The sequence below is a fragment of the Echinops telfairi genome, unplaced genomic scaffold (genome assembly GCF_000313985.2).
Source record: "Echinops telfairi isolate 266 unplaced genomic scaffold, ASM31398v2 ScPeMD7_7469;HRSCAF=8507_1, whole genome shotgun sequence".
Lineage (NCBI taxonomy): Eukaryota > Metazoa > Chordata > Mammalia > Afrosoricida > Tenrecidae > Echinops > Echinops telfairi.
The window spans coordinates 84284080-84310795 of NW_022111373.1; the positions used below are offsets into that span (position 1 = coordinate 84284080).

The window sequence follows — 26716 nt, forward strand, 5'->3', positions numbered from 1 at the left end:
GTTAGTGGATGTGCAGCTGTGTAGGGGAAGCCTGGGCTTTCTATGCCTGAGAAACAGTTACAATCTCAGAATCCACCCGGGGCCGGCTCTGAGTTGGCGTGGGACTCGATGGCAGGAGCTGACTGGGGGACTGAGCCGAGGACATTGCTGAAGACTTGTCACCATCACCAAGAGCCGCGCTGAAATAAACTTCGTTTCATTTTGTTTGGGCTACGTCTGCAGCGTATTGAACTCGTAGTCATGCTTTGTGCTGTATCCGTGGTTGTTCAGTTACATGTAGGAGATGGAATGTATCCAGCCATATGTGGAGGGGAAAAAAGACCCATCTTAACCGTTATCTTTTCATGCTAAATTTTTATTTCAATGTTATGCAACTGCATAAGTATAAATATTTGTTCAATATACAACAATTATGACATCCATAGGGAATTTTCTTAGAGAAAATAAGACTGCAAACACTTTATTGCACAGATCCTAACGAACTTTGAAGCTGGTAAACTCTACAGCTGGGAGCACATCTTACAACTACACACAGACCGACCAAACAGAACACAGGCGGGTTTTTCTACCAGCTGACTGGAGAGGTTTACAACAACAACAACGAACAGGTAGTACTCTATACGCATTCAAAGGCAAAAAAAACCCAAAACCCAACACAAATGTATTTGGCAAAAATGATAATACACTATACAAAATATACATCAAAATATCATTTGTAAACAAGCAGCTAGTTGTGCTTCAAAGGAAACTGGACAGTTAACAAGCAAAGGCTGTAAACCATGACCTGCCTCCCCAATACATCTGTCTTGATGTGTCAGTGCAGAAGGACTGGGTTGTGCCCACCGCCAAACACAGATATGCATTATAGATGTTGAGACCACTTTTGAAATCCAGCTAAGTTCGTGTAAAATATTTGTTCTATTTCTATAATTTGGGAAAGCAGAGATAGGAAAGGGGCCGACTAGCCACAAGGGGGACAAACATCATAGTCGGGTGCAAGGTGGAGGCTGTTCCTCTTGTCATGGCCAACGTGTTTTGACAAGGAAGGACAACTGAAAGAGTCGGTTGAATGAGGTCTTTGTTTTAGGAGCAGAGTATACAGCCTTGCTAGTTGATTTACAATCCACGGGGCCCTGTGATGATGCCATGCTCATATGAACAGTTTTCTAGCCTGAAGACACTGAGACATTCCCAAGGGAGATTGGGTGCTGGATTAGTTATTTATTGGTAATTCCCCCCTTCCCACCCCCCACACATACAAAAACAAAACAAAATCCCGCTATAGATCCCAAGCATCTTATAAATACGTATCTGTGTGCATTCTTGCTTAGTGCCTGACTACTTATGCCAGCAAGTGCTGTCTTACAAAACAAGCCACCAGAAAAAAACGAAACAAAAAAAAACAAAACTGCAACCAACCAACCAAATCAAAACCCTCAGTACTAATAGGATTTGATAAAGTCTACATATTCCACAATATACAAAATTTAAATAAGGCTTAGCAAAAGTAAAAAGGGCAGTCACATTCAAACACCAAATAGCTCCAAGTCTGTGTTACAAAAATGCTGCTCTTTATTGATAGTGTTATTGATTTCATTTATTTTTTGCATACAAATAAAGAGACCAAGTTATGAAACATATGGAGCTACTCGATGCACTGGAAATGAATGTGAAACCCAGGAACTTGCTAAAAACAGCAAGCTTCAGCTATAACATAAGGCCCCAGCTATGTATTAAAATGCATCTGATGTCCTGATTATTTCTTTATATGCTATGATGCCCAAATCCAACCCTCTTCTTTTCTTCCCCCAAAGCAAATTGAAAACCTTTTCTAATGCCGGATCCTCATGACTCAACCCTAAACACTAGCAGGCTGTGTGCGGTCAGTCATTTGCCTTCTTAGTCTAGAGCAGGCCTGGGGCAGGACAGTTACAAAGCATGTGCTTCTTGGACTAGCGACTCACAGCATAAAGGCCTGAGTATCAGAGTGGGAGACGGAGGGATAGAAAGAAAGAAGTGACGCTGACACATGTCTCTAGTTGCTGCTAGCCTGGAGACCCAACCCACACCCACAGACATGGACAACTGACCTTCCAGGTCAGCTGGCCCCAGGGTCAACAACCCATTAGGCTGCCGGCGACCTGCAGATGGAGCGATCTGTGCCTACCTGGGGAGGGCCCCAAATGCAGCGATGAAGAGGAGTTTGTATTTTGGATCTGGAACTACAGGTATAGCCAGATACAGTGCTATCAAAATCTCTGGTTAAAAATGCACATTAAAAACTCACAAGCTACTATCCTTGGGCCTTCCTTTCATCTTTAAGTCTTTTAATGTTCGAAGAGAAAAAGGTCACCTATAATACTCTCGTAAGCCACTGACTAAAGCATGTTGTGTGTTGATGAGAAGATACACGAACATGGGTGCACAGACACCCAGTTCTAAACATGTTGCTTCATTCCTACATTATGATAACTAAGTGGTAAAGCAAAAATTTCATTAAAAAAAACAAACCACCAACCAACAACACCCAACAAGGCTGTAGTAAACACCGCCATCAGCAGCAAGGTATGGACTCTATATTCAAAACCAAACACTTGGCTGGGTATTTACAGAGAAACTCTTGTTGTCCTTAACAATCTCAATTGTAAAGGTAATTTTGTCTCTGTACAAACACTCTAGGGTAAGTTTACCGGTTACAATTGGGAAGGCATTTGGAAGAAGGTCCCCCCTGTCTTTCTCTCTCCTCTTCCTGACTTGAGGCTCCCCTGCTCTGCCTGGCAGACACCCCCGACACAGTGCTGGTTAAGAAAGGTAGTCAAGACAGTTAGTTACACATTCAGGCGGGGTCTCCACGGTCCTGTGCCCGGGCCCCACCCCGTTATGAGGGCTTTTTGTGCGTGCGCACCCCCTCTTTGCCCCGCCTCTGCCGAACCACAAAGTCCTTCTCGGAGGAAAGGGTGAGGGGGCGCTCTGTGTTTGGAGTTGCGGCTGGCTTGGCCACTTCTCTGCCCACGTTGTGTTTCCTGGCGGTGGGAGGCTCTTTCCCTTTGGTGTCTCCAAGGTTGGCAGTCACAGAGAGGGCCCTCTCCCGGTGGCCAGTGCTCCTGCCCAGGTTGGGCTCGGGGTGGTGCGGCTCGGGAGGAATGGCGGAGCTCCAGAAGGATGGCAGAGAGTCGCTCTTTGTCATTTGGGTTCTGCCATCACCCCCAGGCAGGGCTTTCCTATGGTCCCTGTTGCTCAGGGCTTCGGGCTCAGCTGTGCCCCCGTTGGCCTTGGCAGAAAAGGCCTCGCTGCCTGCTGGGTTGGCCTCCCGGACCCCTGGCCTGCCTTCTGGGAAGCTGGAGGACGCGCTCAGGGACTTCTCCACGAGGCTGCCAGAGCGCAAAGAACTCTGCCCAGTGGCCGAGGGGGACCGTCTCATGCTGCCTGGCTTGCCTGCCTCTGTCGGGCCCTTCTGGGGACTGAGTCCTTTGCCCTTGGCCTCTGGGACACCCTTCCCCGCGGCCCCCGCGGGTCTCTCTGCGCCTTTCAGCCTGGCCTCGCTGGGTGCCAAGGAAGAGCTGGCTTCCAGCTTCCCGTTCTCCGCGGGGCCGTAAAGTGCTTCCGTGCATTTTTTCCCGTCAGACTTCCTGTCTGTGGTGGTGGCGGCTGGCTGACTTGGGCTCCTGTCTGTCTGTCTGTACAGAGCTGGGTGATCTTTCACAGTGATCGGTTTGGGATGCTTTGGAGACAGGGTTTGCTTTTCACCGAAGGTCGGAAGTTTCTGGTCAGCCGACTCGCCCAAACCTGGGTGTCCTTGCCCTGGAGAATGCACCGGCTTCTCCAACATCTCTGGGGCACAACCACCGCCAGCCGGTTTGGGCTTAAGGTCCAGGGGACACCCTGGGGTCTGCAATGGGAGGGAAGGCCCTCTTTCTCCCTGACCGGTCACATCTCCGGCTTTGTTCTGGGTGCCTGGAATGGCAGGGGAAGCATCCTTACTGTTGCTTTTTGCCTCCCTGCTGGAGCTGCTCAGGGGCTGCTGGGGGAGCTCCTTGCCCTTGACAGTGCCGCTGGTGCTTGCTCTCTGGGAGGGGGGCCGGTCTGGGTGCTTAGACTTTGGTGGGCCGGGGTCTGGTCCCAGCCTGGGCTTGTGGCTGTTGCTTTCACTCGGCCCGGCAGCAGCAGGCCTGGGGGGCTCTCGGGGGCCAGGGCTGGGCTCAGCTGCACTAGCCTTGGTCCCTGACTCTCTGCCTGCAGAATGGCTTGCTGGGTTGCAATGCTGCCACGTGGCTGGGCCGGGGACTTCTTTGGTGGCTAATGGGGGCTGAGGGTTACTGCTGAGGGGCTTCTGCAGGGGCTGCTCTTTCTTGTCAGGTTCCTTGGGACTGTCTTTCTGCGTAGCTGGGAGCTTCTCACTCTTCCCACTCTCCATTCCTGGTGGCTGCACAGAGCGCCTGGGCGGGGGGCCTTCGGCTTTGGGCTCCATGGCGCCCCTGACCTTGCTCAGCTCCCTTTCACAGGGGAACCCGGTGGAGTGCAATGAGGAGTCCTCTCTGGCTGGGGGCCTCCTCTCATGCGGGCCTTCTTGGTGGTTTGTTTTCCCACCAGCCCCCCAGGCTCTCTCCATGGTGTGGGTTTGGGGACGGAAGTCTGAATGGGTCTTCCCTGCAGAGGGGAGAGTCTGGAAGCTGTCACTAGTTTTAGTGGTTTCTGGGAGGTACAGCTCCCGGGGCTGGTCTCCATGGACGTCAGTCTTTGGTGCAAACCGCTCGCTTCTGGTTTTGGCGGGGCCCCTGCCCGGTGTCTCTCTCAGGCTGGCCTTCTCCCTGGAGGGGCTCCCTTCGGAGTGCAGGAGGCTGCGCGGTAAGGCTGTATCTGGGCTCCCAGCTGCACTGGGGAGGTTCTGCCCAGGGAAGGGGAGGAGCGTGGCATCGGGGGCGTGGTCTTGGGATCTGGTGGCACCGACCTCTCTGCATTGTTGAGGATCTTGTTCCAAGACAGTCACCAGGCCTCTGGCAGTGGCCTGGGTGACCTTCCTGTCCCGCTTCAGCTCTGGGTCCTGCTGGGGAGCTGGAAGCGAGGAGTTCTGGAGGCCCCGGCTGGGGGGCTGGAAGCGAGGCTCCAGCAAATAAGACTTGTGCATCTTCAAGCTGGCGGAGGAGGGCTCCCTCGGAGTGGCTGTCTCACCCTTGGCAGGGCTGCCAGAGGGAGCTGGTGGTGCTGACGCCCCCAGGTCACTGCCCCGGCCTGGAGTCTGGGCCAACTGCGGGGGCAGCAGCTCTGCCTTGGAGACCTGCCGTCCAGACAGGAGAGCAATGTCCAAAGTGCCTTCAATGGGCTTCAGGCAGGAAACCGATCTACCTTCCAGCTTGTACTCGGAGGGGCTCTTCCGCACAGGGGACTCCGGTGCCACCAAGCCCGACTTTTCAGCTACGCTGTCCCCCCGGCCAGCCAAGGTCTTGAGGGGGACAAAGGCGACAGCGCTGATCTGCGCTGTGTGGGCACCACCGATAAACGCTCGACCCTCTACACCTGACGGGGCCTCTTGGGGGCCACCCGTGGGCCGGGTCATGGTCCCGGGCAGGCAGTCATGGGTGCTGGGTGCCGTCTTGGGCTTCAGCACAGGCCCAAGGCTGTCATCCTTGTCTTTGAAGGGCATTTTCTTTCGGAGGTAATCGATATTGGCAAGCTTGCCGTCCAGCTTCTCACAGCCCAGGCAGTCCTTGGTCTGGGCCGCCTTCTTGGTGCCCTCTGCCTTGCCGGGGACTGGCCTGGTGCCCAGGTGGGGGAGGCCGTCCTGGAGGGCGCCAGGAGGGGAGACGCGTCTGAAATCGCCCTGGCAGGCGGGTGCCGCAGGCCCCTTGGAGTCGGGGGTGGCTCCCTCGCTGGCCCGTGCGCCCGTTTTCTTGGGGGGCGCCTCCTTCAGCAGGCTGCCCGGAGACGACGCCTGGGCCTCCGGCAAGCCGGCCTTGGTCTCGAAGTGGCTGGATCTTTCTAAGGCCTTTGGGAAAATTTTCCTCTCTCGTTCCTCCAGGCGGAAGGGAGGGAGGGCTTCTGTGTCACCGCCGGCCCCATGGGACCCCTGGTGGGGCTCTGGCTTCTCAGGGAGGCCATCTGGCTTCTTTACCATCACCTTGGCCTTGAGTTTCTCGCGGTCCAGGTCGTCCACAGTCTCCTGCCGTCCCAGCTTCCGGGACACGGGCCGCTTCAGGCAGCCTTGCTCCACCGGCCGCGCGCGGCTGAGCGAGGGCGCTTCGCACACGGTCTCCTCCAGGCTCTGCAGGGGGGCCTCCCGCTGCTGCGACTGCTCCCGCGGCGGCACCTCCTCCTGGGTCACCTCCAGGCTGTGCTTGCGGGCGCACAGGTGCTTCTTGTCACTGCCGTAGGAGGGCGAAAGCTTCTCCTCCGACTGCACCCGCTTGAGCAGCGGGGACCTCGGGGGCTCGGCGCTCTTGGGCCTCACGACGTGTCGCACGATCGTGGGCGGGGAGTGCATCTTGCTGGGGAAGGCTTGCGCCATCTTGGAATTGCCCAGCGAGTGTCCCAGCAAAGGCGACGGGGACCGCTGCGGGGAGGTGGGCTGCGGGGTCGGGGAGGGTGTCCGGGCCAGCGGGGAGAGCGGGATGCTGCCGGCGGACTTGCGCCTTCCGGAGCGGTACCTCTGCCCGCCGAGCTTGGGTGCCAGGCCGTGCAGGGTGCTGGGCCGGATGTGCCCGGACCCGGCGGGCGAGTTGGGGGCACTAGAACTTGGAGAGCTGCTCTGGGAGGAATTAGTGCCTGGAGGGGGCGGGTAAAAAAACCCAAACAAAAACACCATGAGTGTCCCCTTCCTCTGCTTTCCAGCCTCCCTGCTCCGAAAATCCCCTCCGCATCTTCATCTAAGGAAAGAAATCTTTTCCAGACAAAGCCCCTCCTACCGAGACTCCCTGTCCCGTTACTTAGCGAATGGTGGTGAAAACACACACACCAACTGATTTTCCCATTCATCAGTCTCTTCCTGTATAGCTCGGGACCCTGATGACCTTCTCCACGTGGTGTCACCCTTATCTTGCCCCCTCTCAAATGACTCCAACGCCATTAACATACACGCAGGACCTCCTGGGGCTGTGTGTGTGTGTGTGTGTGTGTGTGTGTGTGAGTATGGGGAGCTCTCTGTTTCTTATCTCATTTGAAGGGCGACTCTAACCATTGCTTATGATCTTCCTGGCAATCCTGTTCTGCGTGGTGAACATGCACAACCTCACCTCACCTCTCCTCTCCTCTCCCCTCCCTTCTCCTGTCCTTTCCTCCACTCTCCCCTCCCCTCCCCTTCCGCTGGCATTAGTGCTGCATCTGCAGCCTCTCCCGCGAGACTGCGAGCCTCCCCCCCTGCTGTCAAGGCTGGCATCTCACTCACCGGACGGGAAGTCAGGCGTGGAGCGATAGCTCGGCGTGGGTGACCGGGGAGACAAGCTGTGGGTCGGGGAACCCGGCAGGCTCTCTCCTGACGAGAGGGATCGGTTCAAGCAGGAGAAACTCCGGCTGGTGTGAAGTAAAGGGGAGGGCTGCTTGGCGAGCTTTTTGAAAAGGGACCTCCTTCTAGAGGGGAATAGAGGGAAACTGATAAGGAGCCAAGCCCGAGAACATCCAAATTCCATTTTCTGAATTATACTTACCTTCCCACATTCCATTTACCCCGTCGGTGCCAGAGGCATTGAAAGAACAGGATACTTTTATACTCCAACACTACTTTTTATAGCTTACATTGATGTATTCTTGGATTGTAGAAACTGGAGACTCTCTTACTTCCACCCCCTTTAAGAAGAGTTGGGGTAATACACACACACACACACACACACACACACACACACACACACACACACCATTAACATGTTTTCAAAATGTAGTCAATGACTTGCCAGGTTTGAGAAAGAAGACGTACTTTGCCTGAAAGCTTCAGAGGACAAGCCCCCAAGTACATGGCCACACATTTAAGTACAAGATCAACGCCTGGAATAAACCCCATAGCTTGGATACAGGAGTCGTTAATGGGGATCCACCAGGCAGACGCTTTTGTCAACCGCAGGCTACGAGCTGGAGCTGAGCTTATCCCATTGTGTGCTCTTGAATATGGGACACCACAATGCCCGCTGCATATTTCCATAAGAAACCTGAGCAAGGAGAAGCTACAGCTTATCCTATCAGCTGGGCAGCAGACACCACACTGCAGCCGTGGGAGAACGCAGTCCCCCACTATCACAAATTATGCAGTGGAGTTTCCCACATTTGGGGAAATCGCAGGGGCCAGCACATACGGAGTGCAATGGGTGAACCTCGTCCTGGGAAAACCACCTTTGTGATCATTGTATCTCCCCTGCACAGGTAAGTATGCAACTGTTGGTTTTTAAGATAATGTAAAGGACATTAACAACTGCCTGAAGCCTGGGTCCCTCAAATCCAACTGACAAGAAATCTAGAGGCTTAAAACTCAGCAAAGGGCTTTTCCATGGTGCCCTGATGATAAAAAGCCATGTAAATCCTTCTAAAATACATACATGTAAATCCTTCTAAAATATATACATGTAAATCCTTCTATTATAAAAAATAATACAATCATGAAAATGAACTTTAATGTATATGTGACATTGCATGAAAGTTGTAACAGAGAAACAGATCTTTCTCAAAGGGAAGTATTTAAAGTAAGGAGTCACTTTGTCCCAGCATGAGTGTGCACCAGACTTGCAACAATACTATTTAACTAACCTTTCTAGACTTTCTTTCTTCTTAGATTTCTTACTCCGCCTCACCATCCGGCTCTTATAGCTGTTTCTCCTGGCTGGTCCTGTTTTGATTGATGTGTTTTCAAATGGGGTGGTAGTGATGGACACCTTATTTCCACTCTATTTAAAAAGAGAGAGAAGGGGAGGGGTGTTATTAAAGAGAAATGCTGTGATGAAACAAGACCAGACTAGACAGGAGATTCAAAAACAAATAAAAATACGTAGGAACATAGACAGACACGGAAGGCCTCGCTTTGTGAAGTAACTTTCCAAAAACAATGAAGTCCTGACAGTATGTATACTGCGTAGGCAGTAACACGTGAGATGCATTTAAGAGGGTTGCCTCCGTAGTTTCCTAAGCTGAATTCAAATTGGAGATGGAGACCCTTAAAAGGTGGTTGAACCTCCTCATTCCTCAATTTTCTTTACTATCTCAATGGTGACCCTCTAGGGCACAGTAGATCTATACCTGTAGGTTTCTGCAACTACAAATCTTTATAGGAGTAGAAAGCTTCATCTTTCTCCTGAGAAGTATCTGGTGGGCTCAAACTTTTGACCTTGTGGTTAGCCATCCAACAAGTAATCCACTTTTCCAGCAGACAGGGTGAGAATTGACTTGATGGCACTGGACAGTAGTATCTAACAATATACAGCCAAACCCATCCTCTCGGCCTCATATAAGGATTCGATGAGATCAAGCTGGTCAAGCCTTTAGCACCAAGTGGCAAAGGGCTTGATAAATAACAGTTCTCTTCATCCATATGTATTGAACATAAATGTGCCCAGGGATTGTCTGCACTTGGTTGATTTATTTTTCTTTGCCTCCTTTTTGTGTTTTCCATTGGTCTAGAAATTATAGAGTTGCAAAATTGAATGGGACATTTATATTTAATTATTTTAAAGGGTTTCTTTTTTATGTCCATAAAATCTGTCAGCGTGCAGAGTTGGAGCATTTTATGCCAGCCGATAGGAAACAGCTTCCCTGAAACTGGGACCGGAGAGGCGAGAGAGTTCCTGATGGGGGTCTGGGCCTTTTCACTGAATTCTGAAGGGGGGGGGGGCTGCGCAGGCCCTGGGGATGGGCTTGATAATGGAGTCAGAGCCAGGTTGAGAGGTGACTGGGGAAGGTTTGAACCTCCGGTCACCTTGGCATCAATTACTTCTTCTTGAATTTCTTTAATAATCAGGGGAGAAGCATGTCCTTTCAAAGTCAGAGATGGCCCTGATTACCTTGAAAATACAGGAAGCGCGAGAAGAGTCTTTTTAGAGGCCTGTCTGGGAAAAACGAAACAATCGTAGCAAAGTGGTACCGACTGGTACCATAGGATCATCCAAAACAGAATGAAATGAGACAAAGCTCGTTGCCGTGGAGTGAACTGCCGACCTTGCGGTTAACAGCCCTGCATGTAACCCACTAACCTACCATCATTGGACCAGAAAGAAAGCCGTCTAAGTGAGGTATCTACGTCCACATTGAAGAAGCACACCAGCTGTGTGATCCAAAGCTTCTACATAATAAAATCCAAGACTGGCGGAGGAAACAGTATTCCAGCTTAAACTCTGCACACTGGATGTGCAGAAGGCTAAGGAGGTTAGTGAAAGCCTGAAATCCATTTGTAGGATTAAGTCACATGGATTAAGTCTCTCATGAAATCCCTCTGACCATTGGCCAGGGATGGGAATAGCCTCGTTATCAGAGAAAGTACATTGGGAAGTAGATTCATGCAGATGTAATTAGGCTACAATTTAACAACTTAACCATCCGCTCTCCCTTTGGCCATTTAAAATCTGTTCTAGTTTTTTATATTACATGCTTTCTTTTTCATTGAAGGATTTTTCCTGTATATGAAATCCAGGATAGGTAAATCCATAAAGACAGTAAGTGCAGTAATAGATTTTAGGGTTATGGCAGGGGAGGTTGGTGGGAAATGGAGAGCTAATAATAGTAAGTACAAGAAAGAAGAAAATGTCCTAAAATTGATTGTGGTGATTATTGCACAACTCTTTTAATATGATTAAACTATTGAACTGTATGCTTCATGCGACCAGGGGAGAATTGTGAATCCTGCCACCTAGTGGATCCATCCAGCACAGCTAGTGTTAACCTGGACTCAGCTCAGCGTGTGCTTATTGGGCTTGTTTAGCATCAGTTAACTTCTGTTGAAGAATGAGTGATGGATGCCTCATTAGAGAAACTCAGCTGCACTTGTTTTAAAAACAACAACATGGAAAATGGAGCCACTCTACGGTTGATGTTCAATTACTTCACTTTTACTTTAAGCAATTTGTATGCTTAGTGCACAGTGAGAGGGCAATGATTTTAACCTGGCTGAACCCTGGTGGCGTACCTTGATTGGGCTGTTAACCACAAGGCCAGCAGTTTGAAACTGCCAGCAGCTCTGTAGGTGAAAGATGAGCCTATCTATTCCTGTAAACAATCCCAGCCTAGGACACTCAGAGGCAGTTCTACCTTGTCCTGCAGGGCTGCCACAGAATCATCTCTGTCGCCACCAGTGAGTGGAATCTGACTCATTGCCACCCTCAAGAAGATTCCAGGAACACAGCGCTGCAACAATGGGCTCACACTGAACAACAATTGTGAGGCCGGGGCAGGGCCAGGCACTGTCTCACTCTGTTTAACCAAGGGTCACTATGAGTCAGAACGGATTTGCTGGCGCTTAATGACAACGTATGCAGAAAGCAGACAGGCTGAGAGGGAAGTTTTGGATTACCAAAGTTAAGTCTGGCGAGCTATCAGGTAAGCAGGGGATCTGAAAGGTTATATGCCCCCCAAAATACAGGTATATTCGGGTCCATAAAGGAATTCTTTTAGAAAAAATGATGCTACCTAAAAGTGGAAGAGCACTAGTGACGTTCTGATAGCAGGAGACACGTGACCCAAAGGCGAAAAGATCCTTTAGAGAGCTTCACCTTGCAATGGGGAGCTGAATTAAATAAACATGGGATTTGATGAATCAATGGCGTAACGTTGGACAAGCGTCCCGGTGTGGACACGTGCCTCTCCCACACCAGGTTCACTTGGGAGGAGTGGGGGCAGGGGAAGCCCGGATGAACCAGAAAGCAGGGAAACGGTTCTCTCTACTCGTACTCCAAAAGATCGCTGTTCTCTGCAGTTACCTAGACAGGCAGGCCGTGGGCTAGGTATTTCCACCTTCTTCTGAAGGTGAGAGCAGTTTGTGTGAGGTGTTCTGCAATGACCCACACCAGGCAAACAGCAGCCAGGAAAGCGAGGCTGGCTCACTGATGTCAAGCCCTTGATGGCAGGCAGGAGCCCAGCGCCGGGTCTCGTCACTGTTACACTCTGCTCCAGAATCGCTAGCTGGATTTGGAAGGAGCTGCACAATTACACAGTTCACTGAGAAGATAATTAAATCCCTTGTACCCTCTTTGTTTCATTACACCGGTTCCTCCTCTGGAGTGCTTCCCTTACCAAGCAGAGGCAGCAGCCTCTGTGTGGATCTGTGTCTGAGCCCACTGAGCCTTCTGCTAGAGGACGATCAGGCAAATCAGCGACACAGACTAGTGCCGAGGCGCTGACCTGGGGATGTGGGATTTCAATTGTGGGAGGTGCTTTCTTACCAGATGAGGATAAAATGCTCCAAATGGGAACATTCACTTCTGTGGAAGGCCTTGCCGGCTTTAGGGAGAAGGAACACTCCAGTTTTATAGAAGAAGGGATTCTGGTTTGAAACCCAGAATCACATGAAAACACGTTGTCAAATAAATCATGCACCCGATTGTGCTTCAGCAAAGTAAACTGATGCATATATATAAGGTTATTTCTTATTCTGACTTCATGAGCAGACACAGGATACAAGTAAGATATGCAGTGGCAGAAACTACTTTGCATAATATAATTCAACACTGCTATACAGCAGTACATACATAGTACCGTCTGAATCCCAGGGTCTTCTGGTTGCTGATGCCCCAGGTTTGGGAAAAGTCCTAGCAGGAAGCATGACCACTAGGAGAAGCTCACCCACAGCACACGAACTGAGTTTCTAACCTAAAGGGTCCTGGGTAACTCCTATATGTGGGCTCAAGGAGCATGGTAGAGATGTTAGGCACCTCTGTCTGTGCCCATCTGGTAGGCTCCACCATCTAGAAACGAGTGTGTGTGCGCGTAATGTGCTCATTCTATATGATGCTTGCTCGCTCTCTAATGATTAGATGATACACAATCACAATCTAATCCTATAGAATGGTTAGATTATAGGTAATATATCTAATTGACACTGGGGACAAAGTGGGGGGGGGGGTTGTCTAAAGATGTTCCCATGTCTTTGTTCACTACAAGCAGACCTGTGAATCAGTAACAGAGCCAACACTGGACTACCAGGGTCAGATCTCAAGAGGTGAAACTAGTCAGATTCTGGAACCTGGGTTTTTCTAGAATTTTTGTCTTGGAGGAGCTGGGGTCATGTTGCATGAATTTCCAGGGATATCTTGATCCCTGGAAGTGTTATCTTGATCCATCTCCCATTGCTTGGACATCCGCTGGGATATTATCGCAGTGGAATGTAAGCGGAAGTTGAAACCGTAGGGCTTAGCTTCTTAGATGGCAGAAGTGCCCTGTGTTTCTGTTGAGTGGCCATTAGAGTGAATCTGCAGACTGGCTCCAACCTTCTTCAGGCTCCTGCTACCATTGAAATAGCACATGCATGAAGACATCAGTCAAGACACAACACAAGGCGCCATGTGGCTCGGCTTCTTTCATGGTGACATTGCACAACAAGCAATGGAAAATCCCATGGCTCGTGACAATTCAATAAGCATTTATTGAGTGCCTACCTATCTACTGGGCACTAGGGGTTGTGCAGAAAGCTTAAAAACTAACTCCGTATCCCATCTACATGGGTGCCATTTCGTCTATGCATTTGACCTGCCCCTAATATGGTCTCCAACATTGCCTGTGCCTCTGTGATATTCTCTCAATAGCCAGCGCCATCTTTCCGGGTAAACAGCACACGCATTAGTGAGAAAGCTGGCTGGAGTTTGGGAAACATCCCACCGGCGTGGATGACAGCAGCAGACAGGCCCAATCCCCCGTGGGTCTGGAGCCCCAGACCACAAGCTCATTAATGTTGTGGTTTAATCAATGGCAAGAATGCTCCTGTGATCTACTACTTCACACGGCACCTCTAGAGACAGACCCCAACTCTTCTGGGACACAGACTTGCATTGCTGGAAGAATGATAAGGGAGAAGTCATTGAGTTGCACTTGCTTTTGAAATTGTTGGCATACCTCTCGCCTTAGAGCGCCTTCCAAATGCCTACTTACGTTCCGCATCGATGTCACTTCTGAGTGATGCCCTTTATCACTGGTCTCCACAAGCATCCAATGACTCTCTGCTAAACTCACTGCCATCTAGTCCATGCCTACTCATAGTAGGGCTAGGACAGAGTAGAACTGCCCCACAGAACTGCCTCAATAAGAATCTCCGAGAGTGTAACTGCTGATGGGAATAGAAAGCCCATCTTTCTCCGGCCCTGTGCTATGGGCCTGACTGATGAAGTTGTAGTTTACCTGTTTACCGACATCGCCTGGAGGCCTGGATCGCCTTCTACATAACCAATGCCAATCTACCACGGTGCCTGCCTAGTGTTGGAGTGTCTCATCACTAGTCCACATTTGTCAAAACTACATCAAACATTCTACGTCTCCAGATCTTACCTGCCTTTCTCCCAACCTCAAGGCCCCTTCGATCAGAATCAGTCTCTTTTCAAATTTGCAATTAACTGGCATGGACTACCCAGTCAGCCAAGTAGATGGTATCTGACTCAGAGTGTGTGCCTCAGAAAAGGCCAGAGAGAACATCAGTGAGCTGATGCGTACGTTTGTCTAGGAGCCCTGGTGGCCCTCTGGCTGCTAACTGCAAAGCCATGGTACAAACCCACGAGTGGGTCGAGTGGAAAGACGTGGCGATCTACTTCCACAAAGATTAAAACAAAACAACCAGTTGACATCAGGTTGATGCCCTACAGGGCAGAGCACACCTGCACCGGAGGCCTTCCAAGACTTCAACCTTGAGAGAAGCAGTCTGCCACATCTTTTCCTGGGGAGTGACAGGTGGGCTTGAATGGCTGACCTTTTGTTTATCAGCCAAGTGCTTAACCACTGTGCCACCAGGGCCCCTCCGTAAAGATGACACCTTGGAAACCCCAGGGGACAGTTCTACTCCTTCCGGTAGGTTCTAGGTTCGCACTGAGTCACTATTGGCTCCGGGGCACAAAACAAACGCACATACGTTAGGGAGACTTTGTCTCCCTCAAAAGGTTGTAGGTTCAAGCTGGAGTTCAACGGAAGAAAACACTGCCCGTCCCGGGCATCCTCACAATCGTTCTCATGCTTGAGCCCATCCATGCAGCCATGGTGTCATTTCAGCCTTATAATTAGCGATTACCATTTTGATCACAATTAATTAGTCTTTTACTGGAAAAAAAATCAAAATCATCTTTGTTTTAAACCAGGTGCATATTTAGAGCTATGCCTTGGTGGTCTAGAACCAACTGGTGAAGAAGCCAATCACTCAACGACACTGTTTGAGAAGACCAGTGCACATTCCATCTCCCTCTCTACACTCATACCCACACTTCCGAGGTCTGCTTACCCCTCAGACTTAACTGAGCTCGCACTTAAAATAGAAATTAATTTTCCAATACCACTTACTTTTATAGTTCATAGAGCATGAGTATATATAGTCACAATTCTGTCTTTCAAAGGGAATCCAATGATCAGGTGAAGCCTTCTGATTGGACCTCACAGTTCAGTACCACTCTGTCTTCTATTAGACTTAAGCACTACCTCTGAACGCTTCCTGAAGACGCTGAGGATAGGAGATTTCCAAGCAGACTTTGCTTTGTGAGGTACATGAAACAAAGATGCCTCTTACTCACAAGGAAAAACTTGTCAATGATGACCAAGTGCAGACTTATTGAGCTATTTCCTAGTAAACCCACCAGTGAATTAATAAAACGTTTATCTAAAGGTTTAAGTAACCCATCCAAATCAAACTCCCTGCCATCAAATGGATTCTGAGTCAGGGACCCTCTAGGATAGGATAGAACTGCCCTTGGAAAGACTGTCACTCTTTACGGGAGTAGAAAGCCCTGTCTTCCTCTTGCGGAACCACTGGTGGTTTCAAACTGCTGACCTTGCGGTGAGCAGCCCAACCTTCAAACACGACACAAACAGAGCTGCTGCTGCAGCAAACCTTCAGGTTCACGGTAATGAAACCACTTATGTGGATGCTGGATAGACCATGGGAAAAACACAACAAAGCAAAACCATCTCTTGGTAAGACTAGTTCCTTCTGGCAACTTGTCTCACCCGTATGGTCACGACGCACAGAAAGACAGTACCTTCAGCAGGAGCTCGATCACTTCTGTGTGAACAAGTCCGTGCACTGGTTCTCCATTGATATGTGTGATCAGATCCCCGGCCTTGAGTCCAGCCTGGCACGCTGGACTTCCTTCTTCTACATTCTGAAGTCCAAGAGGACAATGGATCATTGTAAGTAAATGAAGGATCTCCCGGACACCTACTCTTTCTTGTGGCAGAGTATCTGAGTTATGAGCAAATGGTCTTACGTTCTTACTGGGAAATTGTAAAGGCGGGTCCCTGTCCCTATCCTATCATCGCTCTAACACAGGGTGAGTCCAATTGTTCCATTAGAAAAACAGACCCAGGGGACAGAGAAGGTGGTTCTTCACAAAAAGCAGGCGAAACGAGCTAAGAAAAACAGGACTGTTCTTAACACCAAGAATGCAAGGGTAGACTCTCTAGTAGGAGAAAGGATTAGTTTTTGCTCAGCTTAGTTCCATCATATAGATCAGTGTTTCCCAAAGTGGGAAATGCCACCTGGGGGAAATGGGGACGATCCAGGTGGACTATAAAAACAGACGCCTACAGTCTATCTTGCTTCAGTTAATCCTACTTGTGTTTATCGGCCAGGTTGGCACAATAAACTATCTCAAGTACAAAAGAGGTTCATTTTCAGTGTGGTGCCAAGTAATTTTTTTTTTCCTGAAAAGGGAACTGAAGGGTGACTGAGTTTGGGAGCTGGTGATTAGATAAAGGGAAACAGCACTGAAGAAAACATAAACCAGTTTAAGTTTTAAACCTCAAAGGAAGTACATTTGTTAGTAACACTGCTTCACCTAGCAGGTCCACACTCTGATCTGGCTAGAAACGAAAAGCAACCGGGGTGCGAGGCGGTCGGTCTCACCCAGACGATGTGGTGCACCGTGTAGATGTCAGTGTCTCCCACGTACACCCGGATGGCTCGGATGGCGAAGCCGTAGTTCTTCCCGGAGCTGTGGATCACAATGGGCTGATGCGGACTGGCAGACGCCGCAGAGGAATCTCGGCTGGGAGAGGAATCCCGGGAAGAAGAAGGGTCCGAGGACAGGGAATGAGGCGACATCGGACTTCCCAGGGGAGAAACAGCAAACATATCTGCAACGAGGCAACCTGTCATCAAAGCTGACCCCAGTCTCCCACAGAAACACCCATGCAGCCGGCCCTCACCACCACAGCAGCCCTGCCAGGGTTGGGAGCAGGGTCACAACACAAGGGCATTCCTTTTCAAGAGCCAAAAGCAAGATGACTGAAGGCGAACGTGGTTCCATTATGGTGGGGATTCACGTAGACTTCAAAACAGAAAATGGTCAAGGAAACTTTGGAATCATTTCCACATGAATGGATTTTCCAGTGATGACTCTACAGTAAGGTGACCAGACGTCCCGATTTTTAACAACTTTTTCCACATCCCGCGGCGTTTTAAAAAAGTCCCGATTTGGAAAGAATGCATGACAAGCCAGGGTATATGGTTTTCAGTTGCCATGTGGCTACTTCGCCAGGATATGAGTTTTATCAATGGTGTCCCGCTTTACCAATGCTAAAATCTGGTCACCTTACTCTAAAGGCATGATTTTCAAGTTCTGTACACTAATCAAAATACACAGACTGGCTACTCTCGCTGTGTCATCCTTCTCACTCACTGCCAACACCTTGATTCCGACTGACAGCCACCCACAGGACAGGGCAGAACTGCCCCGGTGGGTTCCTGACACGGTCACTCTTGACTGTAGCAGAAAGGCCCATCTTTCTCCTGGTGGTTTTGAACTGCTGACCATGTGGTTTGCAGCCCAACTCACCATGCCACCGGGGCTCCTGTGTTAACTTTAGTTAGTATATTTTACTTCAATTAAAGAACTGGATCGTAGGCACATTTATTTCAAGTGTATCCTCACACATAAAAGGCTGTATGGATGATCCAAACGGTATTCCAACTCCAAATCTTGAGCTTGCTCTTGACACTGAGAACCTAGCCCTTTCCAAACACAAGTGGCCCGTGAGCAGTGATTGCTTCAGAGGGACTCCTTATTGCCATAGCAACTCCTTACTGTGTGCTTCTCTTCCTGCATCACCTGCACTGCTGATAATAAGGTTTTGGAGAAGATAAAGGTGGTGGAAGAAATAATAATAATAGGAGAAACTCAGTTCACAGTCAAAACACCATTTATATTCTGTTTTCCTTGTCTAATAAGCAAACATACTTTTGACTTATTGCTTGTATCAATCTTGAATGGACATGAATCTACACAGCCCTTTACTGGCTATTTGTGTGTGTGTGAAAAAGAATAATCTAAAAAATGGTTGCGGTTTAAATATGAGCAGTTTAAATATGTGTGTGTGTGTGTGTGTGTGTGTGTGTGTGTGACAAAGAATAATCTAAAAAACTGCTGCGGTTTAAAGATGAGGCAGCATGACTGCCCTGGAGACCTTGTGGTGTAGTGGGTTAAGCGTCGAGCTGCTAACCCGAGGCCAGCAGCTTCCACCCACAAGCTGCACTGCAGGAGACACAGGAAGCGTTCCGTTGCTGCTTAGACTGACAGCCCCGGAGGCCAAAGGGGCGCTCCTCCTGTGTTCACACCGCTGCGGAGTCAGAACCCAGTCAGCGGCAGTGAGCTGGAGTCAGGTATTCCTACCACCCTCGCTCCCCTTCTTGTGCCTGTCTGAACACGCAACCAAGCGGGATCTGTCACCAGCCATGTGCCTTTGCTCTCAAACTTCATGGGACGCCTTGGTGCTCTTCTGCTGGTTGTCTTGTCAGGGGGAAAGCAGCACCCTGGTGGGCAGGGAGCCTGCACACAGGAAGAGAGCTGCTCATGGCCTGGGATGGTCTCTCCGCATTGGGATGGTTTCTCTCCTCTGCACACATTTAGGAATTTCCCTCCAAAATAACCACTCACTGCCACGGAGTCGATGGCGACTCATGGCGACACTACTCAACAGGGTAGAACTGCCCTTGTGGGTTTCCAAGACTGTAACTCTTTATGGGAGTAGAAAGCCCCATCTTCCTCCTGAGGAACGCCTGATGGTTTCGAACTGCACACCTTGAGAATCGCAGCTGAACTCGTAACCACTACACCACTGGGGCTTCTACGAATTTCACTACTTCACCAAAATGAGGAAGAAAAATATATATATTTTAAACAATCAGCTTTCCAAAGAGGACTCGACTATCCACCTCCTGAGCATGGGGGCGTCCCACCTACTCGATGAAGGACGCTTCCTACTGGGAAATTGGTGGTGTTGGGGGCTCCAGGGGCTGCCTTCCTGCAAACCGGAAGCATTAACGTGAACACTACCCACCAGGGAGCATGCATTTAGATCCGATTTCCTTCTGGAAAACTACGAAAGACTAAAACATGCAAACAATCTCTTGTCTCCATGGTCTGCATCCCGGATCCCAGCCTCTGTGAGACCATTCAATCCCTCTTCTACTCTGGCCCGAGTGACACGTCACAGCCACTAGGGTGTGTACTCCATCTCTGGCCGAGGCAAAACCAGGCTGTGGAACAATACTGCAATTCAGCAAAACTGCCGCGGAGGCCGGTTTCCTAGGCCAGGGCAGGAGATGATGCAGCTACCATCCCCACACAGGGTGAGAGAAGCATGATAGCAGGGCTGTCTGACTGTGTGCAGCCCCGGTACTGAGAGGCTGATATGCTCGGTGTCTATTTCCTCATTAATCAGAAGAGTAAAACAGAAACCCAAAACCACCCTACTGGGTTTTCGCACACAGACGCTGTAAGCAGCTCTGTACACTACCCACACGATGCACAGTGTAGGGGAGAAAAGTTACTCAGCGGAGGTGATGTATCACTTCATTTGGCAGGAATGGCAAGGAAGCGAAACAAAGCACAAGAGAGAAGGCTGGCGGAAAGGGAGGCTTGCAGGACTAAGTGTGATGAGCTGGGTGCACATGCTCTGGGGGAGGCTGCAGGCTCTGCAGGGCGAGTTCCGGGCTCGGCCGGCAGAAGCTCCCGGGAGTGTGGCCGGGCCGCCCCCACCCTGTGACTGCTTCAGACAATTCTGCATCTCAGTCGGCATTCCAAACTGAGGGGCCGGGTGGGGGAGAGGGCCACGTGCACAAATCACACAATTCCATGCGAGGAGATGTCTCTCTACCTCCTGGGATCATGAGGGACAGGGCACTGGCAGAGAGGGACTTTGTGACCTTCCCCGAGGTTTTCTTTTTCTCTGTGCTTTCTAAGCGCTGCCGGGCCACGTGGGAAGCAGGTTCACTGGCGGGCTTTGAGGACTGGTCTGTACTGTCCACACACTCGCTGCTGCGTCCGTTTATCTGATCCAAGTGCTCTGAAAAACTGCCGACTGTACAAAGAAGAAGGGATAAACACGTTCGGGAAAACCAAGGGCGGAAGGTTGGGGACAGGGGCGAAGGACAGGCAGAAGCCAGGCAATGCAATCCCAGGTGGCTCACAGGCCCCTGGAGTATCAGGTGAGGTTGAAGGAAGGTGCCACGGAGGAAGAGAAGCCGGAAGTGAAAAAGGGGAGGTTATGTTCGAATGGTCCAGCAACTCCTCCTCCTCTGCCCTCAGGGACCACAGGTCATCCCAGCAACTACGGGGCCCAGGCATCCGTTGGCTCCTTTCTCCTTGGCATCTGGGGCCACTGGCAAGGATCAAATAATAATGTGAACATCCTCACGTCAGGGAACGGCGGCTACCTGTGAGCGCCACACCTGAGGTTTCGAGGTGTCCACGTGTCGGGTGTCGCGGTTTAAGGGAAATGCAGCCAGGCAGACAGAGAGGAGGAGGTGTAAAGCTGCACTCCCTAAATGGCAGGCGGTGAGCATGCATCGCCTTCATTGCGCCCTCCCTCCCGTCTCAGCCGTCTCGTCTGGCAGCACCGCAGAGGAACGTGCGTTGCTGTTGTACCGGTGGTGGATGATGTCACCACCTTCCTGGTCTCTAAATATCAAGGGGTCCTTCTTCTGGATGGTGGGACCATATAAAAATCAACAAGCTTAATTTGACTAGAGTCACGGTTTTCAGAGTCCCTAATTTACCCGGGGCTGGGAGGGAAGGGGCTCATCTCGCCAGGCTGTACCACCCCCAAGGTCTCTGGCTGCGGTGAGCATGTGTACAGGGGAGAGAGAGAATGGTGGTTTGACTCTATTAATCAAAATGCGTGGCAGGGCCGAGGCAGACTTTTTAAAAAAATTATGAAAATAATCAATCAGATGTTTTGACGCTGGCCCCTTTCTCTTTACCGCCTCTCTTTCTGAAGGTGAATAGGCTTAGGGGACTAAACGATAGGCAGCGATTTACCTTATGAAGTGTTCATGCGAACGGAGGGGAGTACACTCTGTTCAGAGGAAAGTAATAATTAAGAGACAGGGAGCGACCAGCAGCCTCAGGGATGCCATGCATTTGATTTGAGGACCGAGAGAACTTAAGCGAATCTTAGATGAATGGGTTGCATTCTCTGTTGAGATGGGGCCAGAGCAGTCAAGACATTCAGTCTGGAAGTAGAACTAAGGTGAAGAACGAACTGAAAATCCAACATTGGTTTCCCCCCTGGTGAGACTTATAAGCAGAAGCAAAACGACATGGTGAGGCTGAAATACATCCCACTTCACATTTTTGTTTTCTTGAAAACATCATGGACCCCACCCCCCTCCAAAAAAAAGTTTATACCAGGATTATTCAATCAGGTAAAACACTGCTTATAAAGCGCTTGGAATCATTCGCCATTATAAATAGAGCATAATGAATATAGTTTAATGAAAACATTTGTTGTTGCAACCTTAAGCCATATCTATGCTTTAAGTTTAGAAAAGGGCAGTACTTGTGTCTTGCTACGTAAGAGGATATGCTGTCTGTCCATAACATCTGTATCCACCACATAATATTTGAAATGCACTTAAAGACTTGCTTTGAAGGAAGTGCCCCTCTGGCTCCCTGGGGCAGACACCAACTAGCCCTGATCCTAGTAAGCTATAAAAAGTGAAGATATGGGTCCTATTGTTAGGGGGTTATTTAAAAATAAACTGCTTTGAAAGATAAGGCTCAAGATCCTTGCCAAGGATACCTCTTTAGAGGCAAAGATGTCCTAAGGAGTCTCTCACTCCGCTAACCCAGACTGGAAGAGTCGCTCCAGTTTGGAGTGGAGTTGGTTCATGTGTAGACAAAACACCAGTTGATGGCATGGTAGCACCTGTGTAACCCTCCCGACCCGGTCCATTCAGAAAATCCAGCCCCTATATGCACAGCAGGCCCCCCTGAATCTCACAGCAGAACCTTCTTGTTGGATTTAGTGTGAGTCTAGTGTGGAAAGATAAGTTATTTGACACAACTTGGCCTCTCAATGGAAGCCAACTGCTTCAAAGAGGCAATCACCCATTTCAGTAGCTGGCTTTATACGACTCCATATTAAGGGAGACTCGAGAGATTTCCAGAGACAGTTCTGACCATGGTTATTTTACTATGTGGTATTGCCCCCCAACTCCAAATCCTTAAGAGTCAGATACAACACCGTGTTCTTGCATCAACGACTGAAAACGTGCTCTCTTAGCATGTGCTGATGGTCACCATGCGAACGCTGATTCTAAGGTCAAATGCCTAAGCACTAAAGAGGCACCTAAGATACTGGCTCTTCATTGTTTCCCAGGCCAGCCTGGCCCTCCGATCACAAGGGGACACTTCTCAGCACGGCAGATGATGGAGACGGCAGGCCTCCCCACCGAGCAGCTTACCTGACAGGGTGGAGCTGCTGATGGTGCTGGCCGGGGTGGTGACCTCAGCCTCCTCCTGAGTACACTCTTCAGCAGGAAGGACTGGCTTTTCTGGCTCCTCATGGGGGCTTCTGGGGCAGGGGGCAGCTTCATCTTGTTCTCCCTCTGCTGAAATAGCCAGTTTGGGGAGCAGGCCAGAACTGAGCTTGTGCCTGCTGCTTTCAGTATCTGAAGAGTTGGATGTGGATATCTGTTGCCTTCATTAAAAAGAAAACACAAGTCATAAGTACATGTTACCGAAGGGTCTGGGAGAGAAACGAGGTACAAAGGTGGCTTGGCTATGCCTGAGCAATACAGGGCTGAGGCAGAGGTTCTCAGAGCATGAGGCCTGAGCCAGTGGCATGAGCGGCATTCAGAACCTGTGAGACATCTGGGTTCCCAAGTCCCACCTCTGATCTACCAGGGTCAGATAGTCTAAGCTGGGCCTGGAGCAGCCTTCCAGGGGATCTGATGGTCCCCGGGTTGGGGAACCACTGCTCTCCTAGCCATTCCCCAGTAGACATTTCACATACATTTCAGAATATTCCGAGCTCCAGCTTAGTGTTTCCGTGGACGGCAACGCTGTGCTCTTGGTTTTATCTCCAGAGTCTTCCCTCTCTTCTCCTGAATTCTGAGTTATTCGATCTATACTGCTGAAGACCTGGAAGGCAAAGAATCGATGTGTGTTAATAAATTCTTGAAACGGCTTGTCAGAAGGAAAAAAAAAATCATTGAAGGAAAACCTGAAAAGGTAACTCAAGTTTGAATTGGGGGCATGGACAGAGAGGGAGCATTCCCGGCTGTTGACTCAAGGCCAGAGATGAAGCGTCAATGGATAATTCTTTCTTTCTTTCGTTTTTTTTTTTTCTCTGAGTGGGAGCAATGAATTCATCATCCTCTCTCACCGCATCACAGCACGGACCTTGTACCTGCAAACAAAATCTATAGATGCATTGGGGGTTTTAAGCCTGGGGATCAATGTATGTCTTAGATTACTTTTTAACCATAAAGTCAATCAAAAAAGAAAATCACAGAGAAAAAGATTTAATGGCCTCCAGTCAGGGGTGGGGAGGAGGAAAAATGAAGTGGAATTGACTGTGAAGAGAAGAATAAATTACCTGTTTGGAGACTGAGGAGAGAAACGATAACACACACATGGCCATACAAAGCCAGATGCAGGTGCTTGGCTTGCAAATCACATACCCAGCCAGAAGGCTGTGTGCTATGCGGGGGCTGGGCATCCTGAAAGGGATCAGTGCTCAGGTAAACCAGGGTGCTCAGCTAACTGCTGGGTTCCTCTCATTCCCCAGGAAAGCCAAACTGGAAATGGTAAACCAGGGTGGAGGTGTGCAGGAAGCACTCCCTAACTTCCTTCTCAGCCATTTGCTAATCTCGAGGGAATCACTTTAACCCAAAGACCCACTGCTGTCAAGTGGATTCCTACCCCTGGAGAAGCGATGGCACAGAAGAGGGGCTGAACCATAGACCGTCCGGCTAGCAGCTGAGCACCTACCCTCTGGGCCAGCAGGGATCCCTGGCAATGGCCTTTAGACCTCCTCTCAGGAAGATGCTTCAGGTCTTCCACAACTAGCTGGGAGATCTGAAGCCACAGAGACACAAGCTAGGCTTGGTCAGCTACTTCTGGAAAAGCCTGTGGAGGACTGTGAACAGCCTTGCTAATGTGCAGAATGCATCGGAGAGAGGATTGTTGCAGATGCAGTTAGCTTAAAATTCATCACCGTGCCACTTGCTCTTGCTCATGATCCATTTAAATTTGTTCTAGTTTTCACTATTTTCTGCTTTCCTTTTGATTGGGTTTCTTTATCTGTTTTACTCTGTTATTCTTGGGGAGGTTTTTGGATACTTTTCTGTATAAGGAATTCGGGATGGTAACAGAGACAGTAACTGGATGAATGGTTGCTTGGGGGTATGGCAGGGGAGCTTGAGGGGGAAAAGGGGAGCGAATAACAAGGAGAACAAGATGGAAGAAAATGTTCTAAAACTGACTGTGTTGATGATTCTACAACTCTTCTTGATGTGGCTGAACCATTGAATTGTATGTTATATGAATTATATGCCAAGAAAACTGTTGGGGAAAAGAAGGAAGGAAGGAAGGAAGGAAAGAAAGAAAGAAGAAAGGAAGGAAGGAGGGAGGGAGGAAGCATTTCTACTGGATACACCTCTGGGTCACCATGAGTCAGAATCTACTTGATGGCATCCAATAATAAAGCAATTGTCCCAAGCTGGGGACTTGGATTCTGAGTAGGGTAGCTATAGAATAGCAAGGGAAAATAAAACACTATTCAAACCACTCAAAAACAGAGCAATTCTGGGGGAGATTGGCTTTGATGGGTCAGAGGTAGGTGCTGGGCTAAGCCCCACTTAGTGTCCTCAAAGCTTCTGTCTTGGCTCCAGGAGAGACTGGCCACCACCATGCCTAGCTCTCCAAGTCCTTCCTGTAAACTGGGATGTAGTGCCGATCAACTCTGCAGATACACTCCAGGCAGCCCCTTTGAAAAAGCTATATAGAACATACTTTGGATTCACTAAATGTGAGAGAGAAGCTCAACAATCAGCATACAAAATACCATGGCAACAGAATGTATGCAGTTACTGGAAATAGCCAAGGGAGGTAGAGGGACTGTCTGGGCTCATTCCCAGTATTCTAGGGCCCTGCCCTGTCTCAGGACTTTAGCATGTTGTTGCTGCTGCTTATTTTTCATCTTATCACTCTCCACGGGGGAGAGAGGGGCAGGGATGAGAGCCTCTATTTCAAGTAACAATTTCATTTTCTTCTACTGTTTGCAACACTCTACCTGGGTTCCCTATCGCCTCTTGAATCCTTCAAAGAACACCTTCTAGGACTGGAGACAGGACGTTTCCATTCCAGGTCAACTGTCCCCAAGTACCTTTGCTATGTCAAGGGGGACGCCTTCTCCATGGTATAGTACCGAGTGGGGACTCTGCACACCTTCCGGGGTCCTGTCAGTGCTGTCGCACAGTCCAAAGAGGTGGCCCTGGGGGCAGGTCTATGCCTTCAAGAAAATACCAAACAAACCACACTCGCTGCCATCAAGTCTGAGCCGACTCATAGCAACCCCAGAGGATAGGGTAGAACTGCTCACAGCGACCCTACAGGATAGGGTAGAACTGCTCACAGCAACCCTATAGGATAGAGTAGAACTGCTCACACAGACCCTATAGGATAGAGTAGAACTGCTCATAGCGACCCTGTAGTATAGGGTAGAACTGCCCCTGTTTCCGAGTTTCAGAGACTGGAACTCTTTATGGGATTTGAAAGCCGCATCTTTCATCCATGGGCTGCCAGGTGGTTTCAAACTGCTGACCTTGCAGTCAGTAGCTCAAGGCATAACCCCGATGCGTCAGAAAAAATTTGTGGTGAGTGAAACTGAGAAATGCATGTGTGAGGACTTGGGTTGCAATATCGAGACTGCCTGGGGAAGGGGGGAGGGGTCCCCTTTCCTAAAATGGGAAAGAATTTTAAAAGCACAGAAGGACCCAACACCCAAGAAGGAGAGTCCTCAATCGACGGACCAGCCAGTGGGAGACTCCACAATTTATGTCAAATTCCCCCTTACCTTTGAAAACCGATGGGAACATGAGGAAAACTGCCTTATTTCCACGGTGAAGTCTTCATCATTTGTATCGTCTTCCTCCTCGGTCTCCATGTGGTGATACTTCTCGGAGCGAGCTGCGGAGAAAGGCGTGCCGTTAGGTCAGCAGGTCCCTTCCCCGTGGCACCAGCCCAAAGCCGGTTTCTCTCTCGAATAAGCACGACTCAGAAGCATGCAGGGGGGCGTAGAGCCCGCAGGGAAGGGTCCCTTCTACCAAGGCCCACTGAGCAGG

The 26716-nt window shown here is 49.6% G+C and overlaps 1 protein-coding gene and 1 non-coding gene across 2 annotated transcripts in view; both read right to left on the bottom strand.

Moving 5' to 3' along the window:
* Positions 1-334: 334 nt before the first annotated feature.
* Positions 335-26716, bottom strand: part of MAST4 (microtubule associated serine/threonine kinase family member 4) — a 97151-nt gene continuing 70769 nt past the window's right edge. Inside the window, exons 16-24 of the mRNA XM_045285232.1 lie at positions 26449-26561; positions 23383-23510; positions 22832-23067; positions 20242-20445; positions 16991-17220; positions 16125-16247; positions 8725-8861; positions 7379-7560; positions 335-6759 (exon numbers count right to left, since the gene is read on the bottom strand). Of these exons, the coding sequence (XP_045141167.1) occupies positions 2879-6759; positions 7379-7560; positions 8725-8861; positions 16125-16247; positions 16991-17220; positions 20242-20445; positions 22832-23067; positions 23383-23510; positions 26449-26561 (5234 nt within the window). The 3' untranslated portion in view covers positions 335-2878. The remainder of the gene's footprint in view (positions 6760-7378; positions 7561-8724; positions 8862-16124; positions 16248-16990; positions 17221-20241; positions 20446-22831; positions 23068-23382; positions 23511-26448; positions 26562-26716) is intronic.
* On the bottom strand, positions 8195-8351 carry LOC115873959. Its single transcript, XR_004048726.1, has one exon. It is a non-coding gene; the product is annotated as a U1 spliceosomal RNA (small nuclear RNA).